This window comes from Chenopodium quinoa, unplaced genomic scaffold, assembly GCF_001683475.1.
Source record: "Chenopodium quinoa cultivar QQ74 unplaced genomic scaffold, ASM168347v1, whole genome shotgun sequence".
NCBI lineage: Eukaryota > Viridiplantae > Streptophyta > Magnoliopsida > Caryophyllales > Amaranthaceae > Chenopodium > Chenopodium quinoa.
Genome location: NW_018745323.1, coordinates 2,019,157 through 2,032,199, shown reverse-complemented (window position 1 = coordinate 2,032,199; position 13,043 = coordinate 2,019,157). Strand labels below are relative to the sequence as shown.

Genomic DNA, 13,043 nt, shown 5'->3' with positions numbered 1-13,043 from the left:
CACCAAGAGTTTAATATGAAAAATATAAGTAAAATTTCAAAAAAAAAAAAAAAAAAAAAAAAAAAAAACCTTGTAAATCATTGTCTTTCAGTTGTTAATTTATTTTGTGAAAAATCTTGAAGATATAATAAATGATCTCATGAAATCAAAAGGGAAGGTATAATCACCTGAACTATCCTTCACTCTTATAAAAAGTTTCTATATCAATTTTAGTTTATATAAATACTCTTTATAAAGATTATAAGGGGTGTATATTAAGGGATGGATGAGATGGTTTTGACTTTCCAGCACCAAGCATGCCTTTCATCAGGCTCTCGGTGCCTTTTCAGAACCCTAAGAAAAACACCTCAATGCATAACCTTATCAGGTCCAAAAATTTACATCGAAGTCCAAATTTGAAGGCTATAAATCTATAATACAAATTACGAAGTACATGAAATCGAACCATTTCGATTTCGAGATCAATGTCTAAAGCTAGGGGTGTCCGTTCGGTTTTCGGTTTGGATTTAGTCCAAATCCGACCCAATCCGAAATATAATTTGGTTTTCAATTTTCCAATCCGATCCGATCCAAATTTCTCTCTTGATCCAATCCGAATTAAAATTTGGTTATTTGGATCCGATCCGAAAATCCAAATTATAATACATTATTTTTTAGCGCCTAATACAATTATAAAAACAAAGCTTTACTATAAATTAAAGTCTTCAAAATCATGATTAAAATAAATAGTTTAACGTCAAGTCATTAATTAATTAATACAAAGTCTCTCTAATTTATTTTATGTAGTAGTAAGTATTTGAGCTAAACTTCAAAATATACAGAATTCCATATTTATACAAGCTTAATTTTACAATTCGGTTTTCGGTTTGGATTGGATCCAATTAGGGTCAATCCGATCCAATCCGAAAATCCGAATTTCCAAAAAATCTCAATCCGATCCGATCCGATTTAAAGTTCGGATCCGATCCGAATTGATAATTCGGTTTGGATTGGATTTCGGTTTTTATCTGAATTATGGACACCCCTATCTAAAGCTCTAAAGGCTTGTTCTCATCAGATTATTTTCATTTCAGTTCAATTCAGCTCTAATAAATTCAATTCAGTTCAATTCAGCTCTTAATTTTCTTCTCTCATAAAATATTCATTTCAGTTCAGTTCTATTCGTTCAACTCTAATATGTTCAGTTCAGTTCATTTCAATTCAGCTCAGCTCAGCTCAGCTCATTTCAATCAATGAGAACAGGCTCTAAGTGCGTGGTAGGGGATGCATATAGAGGTCATATAATGTTATTTGAAACTATATACATCTTCTAATTAGTCACATAAAGGTCCATTTTGATCTTATGTTACTGAAGGGAGACATTTACATAATTGATAGTTTAAAGACAAAAAATAGAAGTCCTTTAGGGTTGTATAAGTTGGTTTGGATTTATATTATGTACGTGTCTATTCCGGAATTATGTTATGTTGGTAATCAAGTGCTACACCAGATGATTTCAATTATTAACTTAACATCCCAAGGCCCTATTAAGGTGTAAAGAATCCTTTATTGGTTATTAAACCCAAACTCACCCCATTCATACTCATCATTAGTCCATCACATTGTTGACATATGCATTACATGTGTGGTTTATGTAAAACTAACACCATTATTTTCATTGTCGATTTTGACTGTTTACAATTGTTCATAAAATAAAACTTAATACGCAAACTATGGCTTAGTGCACCTGACAACACCACCTTTTAACACCGATGACCCCTCCCTGGTGTACTGTATTGCCGATGTCATCATTAGTCAGAGGTAATGCTAATGTGAGTACCCAAGCTAAATTGTGTTGTTAAGGCTAATTTTGAATATTTTGGATTATTATTTTTCCTATGAAAATCAGAACAAGAGAATATTACTCCTATTGATAAAGCTGAAAGCATTTATTCCTATGAGAGACTTTCTTACAGAGTACTTCTTAAGGTGGAAGCAGCACAAGAAAGGAGTCTACTCGTGGAAGAAATCCAGCGCCAATGCGCCATACAGCCATCCTTGAGCAGTTCAGCTAATCCAAGACTCAGCAAATCAAAATTGCGAGCAAGATCAAAGAGTAGCAAGAATATAATCGACAACCCATCTCTTCGTATAGATGTCATAAACAAGGAGAATACATACGAGACACCTAGTAGAAAAGAATGTTGCAGGAAGACTATCACTTGTTACCCAAACCAAGAAGGTTGCAGAAAGACCTTCACTTGTTGCTTAAACATATCTGGTTACAATGCAATTATCATTTTGTTTCAAAGTAGAATCACCTGCTTCCTAGAACCTAAGTGCTGATCAGTAAACACGCTCGTTTAACTTTAATGTGTTCTATGGACAAAACTACGAAGAATTTTAATACTATGAGTCTACAATTTCTTTTTTATACAAAGAAAAAAGCCAGAAGCGGTTAAAAGAGATGAATAAATTGACTATAAATATAACTCCCCAAAAAATAAAAATCACAAAAGCGGTTCCGACAGTTCCATTTCATTTGAACTTTGCTGCTCTGGCATATCAATTTGCCGTCGTGTACCAACAAAGTCAATTCCAAGCCACTCCCATGGCCAGCATACATATCTTGGACGAGTGCTATTCCTGTTATCATCTTTATTGTCCAAGTTCTCAAGCTGACGAGTCAATTCTTCCACTCTATCCCTTAATCTAGAGGCTCTATTGTCTGCCAGCCTCAATGATTTTTCAGCTGCTTCTCTTGCAGCCATTGCTGCAGCAGCTGTCTCTTCCTTGAATTTGAGCTTTTTCTCCAACTCTACCATTGCTTGCTTTGTATCCTCAACTTCTTTTTTGAGGGAAGATATCTGCAGCAATAGAATAAAGGCCACATTTAGTTGCAAGCTTAAGATCACATTAAAAAAAAAAAAAATTAAAAAAAAAAAAACAAAAAACATATAGCAGAAACCATCCCTCTTTTCCTCTTTTTTCTCTTATTCTCTCTCTAGAAAAGAAAAGGGAAAAGAGCAAATAGGCCGGCTCAAGGTAGAGGTGTATGGAAGCAATTACACTAAGATTGGATAGAGAGAAATGGAGGGAAAAGAAGAGAAGAGAAAAGGAGGGATGCATCATCCATTGTTTGGATATCTAATGCAAGGAGGGAAGGGAAGAGAAACGGAAGGATCCATTTTCCTTCCCCTATTTATAAACTACATCCCTCCATTGTTGGAGAGATTTGGAAGGAAAATGGAATGTCACCTTCTCCCTCCCCTCCTCCTCCCTTTCCTTTCCCTCTTTTTCCTCCCCTCCCTATCCTTCACTATTGTTATCCAAACATATGAGAAGATCTAACAACCTCTATAGCAAGAAGCCTTTCAATTTTCCCATATAGAAGCTATTTTTGACAGAGATCTGCAAAGAAGCCTCAAGTTTTTTGGTCTAAAGTCATGATTTCTGCAGATATAAGATGGCCCTTTCATAAAAGGATATATATAGCTCCCTAAAGTGACCATACGTGAGAAATGTGTCTCCAAACACCACTGAAACAACTTTCAGAGAGCAAAGAGATAAGAGCACCACTGTGGCATTCAAAACCTCAAGAAAATAAGATAGTCCTTTCATAAAAAGAAATACATAGTCCCCTAACATGACCATAGATGTAGGAAATGTATCTCCAAATACCCCTACTACAGCATATTAGACAGGATTATGACCCTAAAACACCACCTATTTTGATCATAGGTATGAGATGTTTGATTAGTTACCACCCCGACCTCCCAACCCCCCCCCCCCGGTCGCTTTTGTCCTTCCTCTGACAAGACCTTAGCAATGCCTGTTTTGACTTTTCAGGATTAAGTTCAGGGGAACACCCCCCCCCCCTTCCTTTCTCTCCTTCCTCCAACAACAAATTAGCAATGCCTGTTTTGAGGATTAGTTCAGGGGTAAAAAAAGTAGGCTAGCCCGTACAAATACAACCACTAAAAGCTACCCCTGCCTTTCACTAAAACATTGATTTCAAAAGAATTGAACTCTCAACTTCTCAAGTAGTCTCGATACTCTAATCATTAAAGGCTTTGTTCTCTTCACCTTATGCTTATCACTTATTCTTGCTATATAATTTTGTCTCGTATGTCTGAATTTTTCTAGTCTAGTGACGACAAAAGGTAGACAGTCTAAATCTCAGGATTCTGCTTAATAATAGAGATTATACGAAGACAACGATTTTAACCATATCAGACCAAACCAGATGTTAACAATTCTGACCATAACACCTTAAATAAGGTGAAGAGAGCATAATAAAGTACTAAATAATTTAAGTTCCAAAAGAGTATCAAATCATACTTCAGCATGGAACTCCTGCTCAACAGCTCCTCCAGCAGCAGCTTCTTGCTCCGCTGCCAGTTTCCATCTTGTAATTTCTTCTTCAGCAGCAGCAATATCAATCATAAGCCCTTCAATCTAAAACATAATAAGTCAGTTCAAAAGAAGGGTACCATACTTCCATATAATAATCTATACCAATAGATTGGAGATTAGACCAATTAATGATAATGTCCCTCAGATAAGGTTTCTTGAATATGATTCGAACAATGTCCTAATCACACTAAGTAAGAAGAAATTTACGTTTTCATTCGCTTGTCGTTCCTTCTCTTCAAGTTCCTCTATACGATGCTTTCTTTGGCTGAGCTCCTTGGATTGGGTCTCCAGATGTTCTTTAAGTAAACTTGACTCTGCCCTTAAGCCAACAAAGAAGAAGGCAAATCAGTCAATTAATTCAGCAGTAAACAAACAAAACTCCTTTCAGAAACCACCTAATACCTACAATAGTAGTACAACCACAATCACTTTGAAGATGACAAGCCCCAAATTTTGAGAAACAACCTAATTCAACACCTTTAAATTCATGTGCTGTGAAAAACTCAGTGATCTCAAAACAGAAATGGGTATAGTCATGTTAACCTAACTTTTTTAGAAACGTTATCAATTTATGGCATAAACTTTGCAGAAGAATTCTTTCTACCAACTCTAGTTTTCAAGATATTTCATGGCAAACATTCACTCAGAGTTGAGAAAACGAAATAATACAACTCTGTTACTCTGACAATTGGGAGGTTTTCAACTTGTTAAAAGTATCCTTCATGGAGTATATGGTTGTTAGGTTTTTCTATCTTAACTAGTTAGTTCCTGAAGATCATTCAATAATTAATATGCAATATAGGCTCATTGTTTCAATCTGATCTTACCTACCAAGTGGGTTTGCATGCAACAGTATATATTAATAACATCACCCTACATCCTCTACCCTACCCACAACCCACCTTCAGATGAACACTAGGGACATTAATCAAATAAATTTAGATTGAAACTAGAGCAACAATAAAATTCCATGACACAAACCTGCTGAAACACCTATTCCCAGGCTTCCAGCAATACCTCAAGAAACAATCAAATCCATGGGTCATGGTACACGTGAAGCACCCAAATCCCAACAACTACTAAGTCGACGAACACCAAGCCACATCCCCAATCCCCCCACCAAGCCCCCACCCCACCCCAAGAAAAAAAGAAAACCACCAAAATTTCCTTCTGCCATTAAAGTGTAATATGACAGTGTACTTCCAGCGTGATTGCGTGATAATATATGTATGGCAGGATGGAAAAAAAAGAAAAGAAAAAAGATTGCTAAAGGCCTAAACCGGTACGCAATTGGTACAACCAAACTGAAGCATAATTTAAGCCCTAAAGATCAAATGTTTCGACTAGAAGCCAGGAATCATAAATTCCAAATCACATGAATCTCTAGCAGAGTTATTAAATGAAATTTTTTGAAAGAAAGGATGAGCGAGGGATATATTGTCCTCTGTTTGGATACAGATTTGGGGAAGGGGATGGGAAGGATCCATTTTCCATCTTCTCTTGAAAAACCAGAACCTTATTGTTGAAAAGATCTAGAATGAAACTGCAAGCCCCTTTCCTCCTTCCCCTCCCTTCCCTCTTTTCCTACCTTCCCATTCTCTCTAAGATTGCCAACCAAAAACAATTTCAAGGAGTAGCTAATATGAAGCAAAGAACACTAGACAGGTATATGAAATGCATATTACTACCAATGGTTCAAATTCAACATTGCCTGCAATAAGTACAAGATATAAATCTGTCTTAGGTTCTCATAAATTAAGGATGTACCTTAGCTCATCCACCGTATGTTGAAGCTCAATCATCTGCAGTTGTGATTCCTTAATAATACCCTCTAAAGCACCAGCCTAGACAGCGTCAAACAGATAATTTCACCATGAGAATGGAAGCATTATAAACACAAAAGAAAAAGAAAAAAAAAAACAGATAAATTGAGTATTTTTACCAGGGCATATATTTCATCATCTTTTGTCTCCTGTGCACCTTCTTTACTCGCATCTTCAAGAACATTGCCAAACTTAAACTCAATCCCTGATTCTCTTAAACCATTTTCTGCAACTTGGAACACAGTATTTGTTTCAGATGTTGAAACTGAGGCTAACCTCTTGGACAGAGCACTTCTTAGCAACACCCCTACATGCTCCTTCTCCCTAAATAATCGAGCAACTGTTTCATTTAAGCTTTTAACCTCACGACTCTTTTCTTCCACAATGTCCCTCGTCTTTGCAATCACAATTCTACTTAGTTCATAAATGGATTCCAACCCAGCTAACGAAGCCCGTATATTCTCCTCCAATCCCGTCTCCTGAGGAAGAAACAAAGACTCTGACAGCTCCGACTGATCTCCATTATTAGCATCCACAATCTTGATCACATTATACAACTGATCATGAATCTTTGACACAAAACCTAACTGCTCCAAAAGCAAAGGCCTTTGCTTCTCCATCTCCAACTCCAACTCCCTTATCCTACCATCATATTCATCCACTAACTTCCTCAACTCCTCCCTCTCATTCTCAACAGAGCCTATCCTCTCCAACATACCACTCTCAATCGCCTCCAACTTTCCATCCTTCTCAGCAGTACTCTTCTCTAAATTCTCAATTCGACCATTCTTCTCAGTCACCTCATCCCTCAACTGACTAATCAATGCCTCGAGCTCAGAAACCTCAATAGCAATCTCATAATTCCTTTGCTCCATCATTCCACGAGCCTCATCCCTCGACTTGGTAATCGATTCGATATGTTTTACCACCTCCTCAACTATCTCATTCGTCCTCTTGATCACCCCATAAGCAACAGCAGGCAAACCAGTATACTTCTGTGATCTGGGCAAACCCCCAGCAGTAAAATTCTTAATATGATTAACTTTCCCTGAAATTTTCTCAATCCCAGTAACCAACATTTGAGCAGCAGCCTCAATTTCCGCCCTCGAAGACTCCTTCCCCTTCAATGCTTCCTCTAACTGCTTCGAAACCTCGTCTTTCGCCTTGTTTACCTCTGACAACTCATTACTCAGTTTCTCATTAGCCCTAATCGCATTATCTCTCTCCTTAATCACCTCATCTCTTTGAATCGCACTCTCATCTCGCTTCTTAATCGCCTCACGAGCGAGTACTTTAAGCCGATTAAATCGAACTTCAAGCTCCGATTTCGAGTTTTCAGCAGTGATTCTTGCTTGCTTTTCACGATCAAATTCAGCGAGTAATTCATTGAATTTCTCAACGGAAATTTCCGATTCCGGTGAATTAACGGCGGGTTTAATCTCTTCCTGTTGATGTTCGTCCTCCTCTAAGTCACTCAATACGGCGTCGGATTCTTCTTCGCCGGCGTTAGCCATGGTTGAAGGAATTCGATAATTAAGCAAAGAATTCTTATTGATTGTGATGATTTAGTTGCATAATTTGATTGTTAATTTTGATCAAAGATTGTGAATTTTGATCTTTGATTTGTGAATTTTACGATGGCAAATAATCGAAATTCAGAGGTGAAATTCGAAAACCCTAGGAAAAAAAGAGGGAAATTTTAGTAAGAAATAGGGATGAGATCATACCTTAAGACGCAGGTTAAGAGGAGAGAGAGTGTGGAGAAGACGACAATTGGCACCAACCAGTCCACCTTGTTCCTCTCCTAGTTTCACTCTATTAAGGAGTTTCCAAAAAATGATCTATATCTTGATTTTATTTATTTATTTATTTATTTATTTGAATAGCGATTTACATCTTGATGAGTTTGCATGTAATGACCCAAATCGATTACCCTCTCTTTATTACTAGTTTACTACTACTATACAAATCTTACTATGATTGGCTTTGGTGATGCTCCGGATAATCACGGGTCAGGCTTTGGTCAAAATATTAATTTGTTTCAGGCCAAAGCCTTAGGTTGGTTTGAGAAAAAATCATAACCAAACCCGTCAATTTGGGTTAATTGGGTCGGGCCTAATATTTGACTAAAAATATAAATTGGGCTACTCAAAATTGAAATATTATACATGTATAAAAAAAATTAAAAAAATCAAGCCCAAATTCGATTTTTTTTAAAACCGGGCCAACTTTAATCAGATCTAGTTATGAATCTATACATGAACAAGTAAAGCGTACGAGTTTGAAGTTTCTTTTGGCAATAGTGAAACAAATATATACCCTATGCTTTTTTTTTGTCACCAGAACTAGTCAAATTATGGACTCTAAATACAATACTTCTACTCTTCCAGGATATGATTACAACATAAGTATTATAAAGAGTTGTACAACGAAATTACTTCCTTTGTATTTTAATAAGTGTTGCAGTTTGACACTTTGACCAAATACGCATGTCGAGACATGACTTTGACCATTAATTTATCTAATTATATATTTGTAAAATTATTTTTTTAAAAAAATAATATTATGAAAGTATACATTATAACAATTCCAACATACAAGCAATAACATTTGTTTTTTATATATTAGTAAATGAATCAAGTCGAACTGTAACACTTATTAAAGCACGGAGGGTTGGAGGGAGTACACCTATTACTAGCTTCTATCTTCTATATCTTCCACACCCTTTGCTCTTAATAGTTCTTTAGTACATTAATAGTTTGTTTGTAAATCCATAGAAATTGTGTAGTTTCTTTCATGGACTCACGTATTATGATGTTAAAATCAAAGATTTCCTTAGAAATAAAATCAATCAATGCGTAGTACTGAAACTATACGAAATGTGTGATTGAAAAAAATTTATGATAAAAAATTTATGTAAATGTCATTAAGAGAATTTAGTCTTGTTCTTCTGAGCTGTTATTGTCTGCTATACTATGTTAAAATTTGTTTTACTCTGCTAAGACCTACTCTGTAATGTTGACACATGCTCTGTTCTATCCTACTCTGCTAAAATTCGCTCTACCCAAAAGATCAAAAGAACAGGGCCGAGGATTCCACTCTTTTGGAATCATGTAACATGCATCAAGACATTAAGTACTATACAAAGACCTAATGTGTCTGTTGTCTAATAAAACTCATATAAAGGATGATAAATGTACAAGTGTTGGTTTCACATTGGTTGAAGAAGAGATAGTCAAACCCTTTATCAGGCTAAGGGGCTAAACCTCCTATGACTAGTAGAAAATATTAAAAAGGCACCCCTTAATTGCCACCGGTTCAGTTCAAACCGGTGGCAAAAATGGGCTATGAAATTGGAGGGAAACTAAAACAGAGTAAAAGGCACCGGTTCACATCAAACCGGTGGCAAAAACATAAAGGCCACCGGTTTGAACCGGTGCCCTTGTGAACCGGTTTATATTTTAAAAAAAAGCGGTTCCTTCTCCTCATTCCCCAACCCTAATTCTTCATTCCCTTTCTCTCGTCGTTTCTCTCTCCTCCCCTCCTCCTTCCTTCTCCTACTCCCCTAACTCCTCCTTCTCTTACTCTATCTTTCTCTTTCTCGATTTCCTTCTCCCTCACCTCCTTCTCCCTCACCTCCTTCTCCACCACGAAGCTAAAAACAACACTTTCACCACCACGAAGTGCTCCTTCTTTCTTTGATTCGAAGACCAAAACTTTCACCACCACCACCACGAAGAACAACACTTTCACCACCACATGCAACACCATTTTAATCAAAGACCACCACCAATTCGAGGTTTAATTGATTTTATTCGGTTTTCTTTTTTATTTTTTCTGGGTTTTTGTTTTAATCAGTTTTTTAATCGATTTTTTTTATGTTAATACATATTAATTCGTTTTTTTTTTATTTTCTAGTTTTTTTTTAGTTTAATCGATGTTTTTTTTTTTTTATTTTTGTATGTTAATCGATTTTATTTCGTTTTTGTTGTTTATTTTCTGGGTTTTTGTCTTAATCGATTTTTTAATCGTTTTTTTTTTATTTTAAGTGATTTTAATTCGTATTTTTATATATTTTCTGGGTTTTTTTTTTTAATTTTAAGTGATTTTAATTCGTTTTTTTTTAATATTTTCTGGGTTTTGTTTTATTTTAATCGATTTTTGTTTTTTATTTTTTATTTTTTGAGTTTTTTCTTTATTTTACACGATTTCTTTAAAATCTGGGTTTTTGTTCTTGTTTTTCTTTTTTCTTTTTTTTTAATCGATTTTTAATTTTATTTTCTGGGTGTTTGATTTTTTTTTTCTGGGTGTTTCGATTTTTTTTTGAGGGTTTTTTTTGAGGGATTTCTTAAAAATCTGGGTTTTTGTTCTTGTTTTTCTTTTTCCTTTTTTTAATCGATTTTTTATTTTTTTTTTCTGGGTGTTTGATTTTTTTTTGAGGGATTTCTTTATAATCTGGGTTTTTGTTTTTCTTTTTTCTTTTTTTTAATCGATTTTTAATTTTATTTTCTGGGTGTTTGATTTTTTTTTTCTGGGTGTTTCGATTTTTTTTTGAGGTTTTTTTTTTAGGGATTCTGGGTGTTTTGATAATTATTTTAATCGTTCTTTTTTTGGTTGTAATTGGTGCAGGTATATTGATGCAAGAATCAAGATGCAAGTTTTATTGTGATGTTGTAATTTTTTTTTTTTATTTATACTGTAATTTTTCCTTTTTGTATTTATACTTAATTTTTTTTTTGGATTTATATGTTGTAAACTTGTAATTTATCTATATTGGTTGATATTCGATTTACATTTTGTGTTCGATTTGCATTTTGTGTTCGATTTGCATTTTGTGTTCTATGTATATTAATCTGTACAATAAAATTACTAGATTCATATACTTTAATACCAAATACTCAAATAATTTTATGTGTAACAAAATACCAATAATGTAAAAAAAAAAATAAAAAAAAAAATATTTTGGGGATTAACCGGTGCCAAAAGTAATTTAAAAAAAAATTTGGATTTATTTTTGGCACCGGTTTACCGGTGCCAATAACTATTTTTGCCACCGGTTTGAACCGGTGTCTTTTCACCCAAGTAATTGGCACCCTCCACATTGGCACCGGTTCAAACCGGTGGCATTGAGGGGGTATGAACCGGTGCCAATTACGTTTTTTCACCTAGTGTATTGTCATATGGTTTTGGAATAGACTTTCCTTTAGACTTGTGAAGTGGACACGTGCCGAGCCTGCTTTCACGTTGATTGTGGTTTATATATATATATAGGTTTATTATCTCTCTCTTGGTTTGTGGGTATGGTCCAAAACCGTATTTAACATGGTTCATAGCCAGACCCACAATATGAGACCCTAATTTGCTAAAGTTCATTTGGCCAGGTTGAATAGGTCCGTGTGAGGGGAGCGAAGAAGCACTCTAGCCAGGCAAAATCACATGAGACAAAAAAGTTAAAGGGACCTTACATATGAGGGGAAGTGTTGAAGAATACACCTCCCAAATATTACCACATGTAAGTGTCCCACATTGATTGAAGAATAGAGAGTCAAACACTTTATAAGGCTGAAGGGTTAAACCTCCTATTGCCATATGGTTTTGGAATGGACCTTCCTTTGGATTTGTGAAGTGAACTCTCTCTCTTGATTTGCGGATATGGCCTAAACCCATATTTAACATGAAGGATGTATGTCTTCGATAAGTGCAATTACTAGATATATCAAGGATCACGATTATGGAGATAATTAGTTCATTCTATAGGGTCGTCAATGTTTGGTGCTAGATATGACAATTGATCTTTGGGCTAGCTTAATGGCCCAGAGCCTTATAGAGTGGATCCTACAAGGTCACACATAAGAGTATTTGGTTAAACAAGTTAGAGGGTCATTATTGGCCTCGTGAGTTCATAACATACCATGTTGATAATTAGGCTTGGATAGTTAAAAGAGTCTAATGGGTTTTGGACTTGACATGGTTTTATTTCTAGATATGATCTATAAATATAAACCATGCCTAGGGTTGCATGACACAACAATTGACATACAGTGAATTGTCACACAAGCAACCAAGCTTCCCAAAAACCCTAACTCTCTCTCTCTCTCTACTCGGCCCTCTCTCCCTCCTCCCTGTCCGTACGGCCCTCCTCCTTGGGTGGCGCGTGGGTGGTTTTGTGGTGTGTTCGTGGCTCAAATCTCTATTGAAGGTTGATTGAAGTGTTCACTCACAATTAAACTAGCATTAGTGGAGGTTTAATCCGTGCTCGTGGACTAAGTAGAGGAATCACATGTGGGGTTCTTGTTTTCCTTATTGTTCTTGTTCGATCACTTGTGGAATCACGCTTCAAAGGTATAATTCTTACTTCTTTATGTGTTATGCATGAGATCCTTGGTTTAGGTGCTTTGTGAATATGATTCATATATTTTCCGCAATTTAGTACCTATAATCTCCTACATAACATTCCTAATTGTGGTTTATAATTGTCTTGATTTAAATTAACACGATCAGATCACTCTCTTTGTCGATAAAAGTAACTGTGTACGATAATATTTCTATTAAGCTAAAATAAGAGATTCCTATTTCTACAAATTATTTTACATCTCAATTCAAATTAAAGTACACTTTACTACATTAGAAGTTTATAACAATAAAGGATTTAGGAGTTGGAAGGATGGTTAGTCCCTCCTTCTTTCCTCATGTGATAGGGGTTCGATTCCTCACCCCTTCCCCCTTTCTTGTGATAGTCATCCTCTTTTTCTTGTGATAAGAGTGGGGTCCTCCTTATATCTTACCGTTTTTTTTTTTTAAAAAAAACATTATAATACATAATGT

The 13,043-nt window shown here is 35.5% G+C and overlaps 1 protein-coding gene and 1 long non-coding RNA gene across 2 annotated transcripts; one reads left to right on the top strand and one right to left on the bottom strand.

Moving 5' to 3' along the window:
* Window positions 1-2,107: 2,107 nt before the first annotated feature.
* LOC110712349 (uncharacterized protein At3g49055-like) lies at window positions 2,108-8,055 on the bottom strand. The gene is made up of 5 exons (XM_021890798.1): window positions 6,338-8,055; window positions 6,163-6,239; window positions 4,603-4,714; window positions 4,321-4,437; window positions 2,108-2,846 (listed from the first exon to the last, which is right to left on the bottom strand). The coding sequence occupies exons 1-5, from the start codon at window positions 7,730-7,732 to the stop codon at window positions 2,490-2,492; spliced, it is 2,058 nt and encodes a 685-aa protein (XP_021746490.1). The 5' UTR covers window positions 7,733-8,055; the 3' UTR covers window positions 2,108-2,489.
* Window positions 8,056-9,629: 1,574 nt separating this feature from the next.
* Window positions 9,630-11,106, top strand: LOC110712388. The gene is made up of 2 exons (XR_002509574.1): window positions 9,630-10,017; window positions 10,848-11,106. It is a non-coding gene; the product is annotated as an uncharacterized LOC110712388 (long non-coding RNA).
* Window positions 11,107-13,043: the final 1,937 nt, after the last annotated feature.

Coding starts and splice junctions, on each gene's coding strand:
- LOC110712349 (XM_021890798.1), bottom strand. CDS start 7,732: ATGGCTAACGCCGGCGAAGAAGAATCCGACGCCGTATTGAGTGACTTA. Junction 4,715..6,162: donor CATACGGTGGATGAGCTAAG/GTACATCCTTAA, acceptor TGTTGGCTTAAG/GGCAGAGTCAAGTTTACTTA. Junction 2,847..4,320: donor AGCAGGAGTTCCATGCTGAA/GTATGATTTGAT, acceptor CTATTGCTGCAG/ATATCTTCCCTCAAAAAAGA.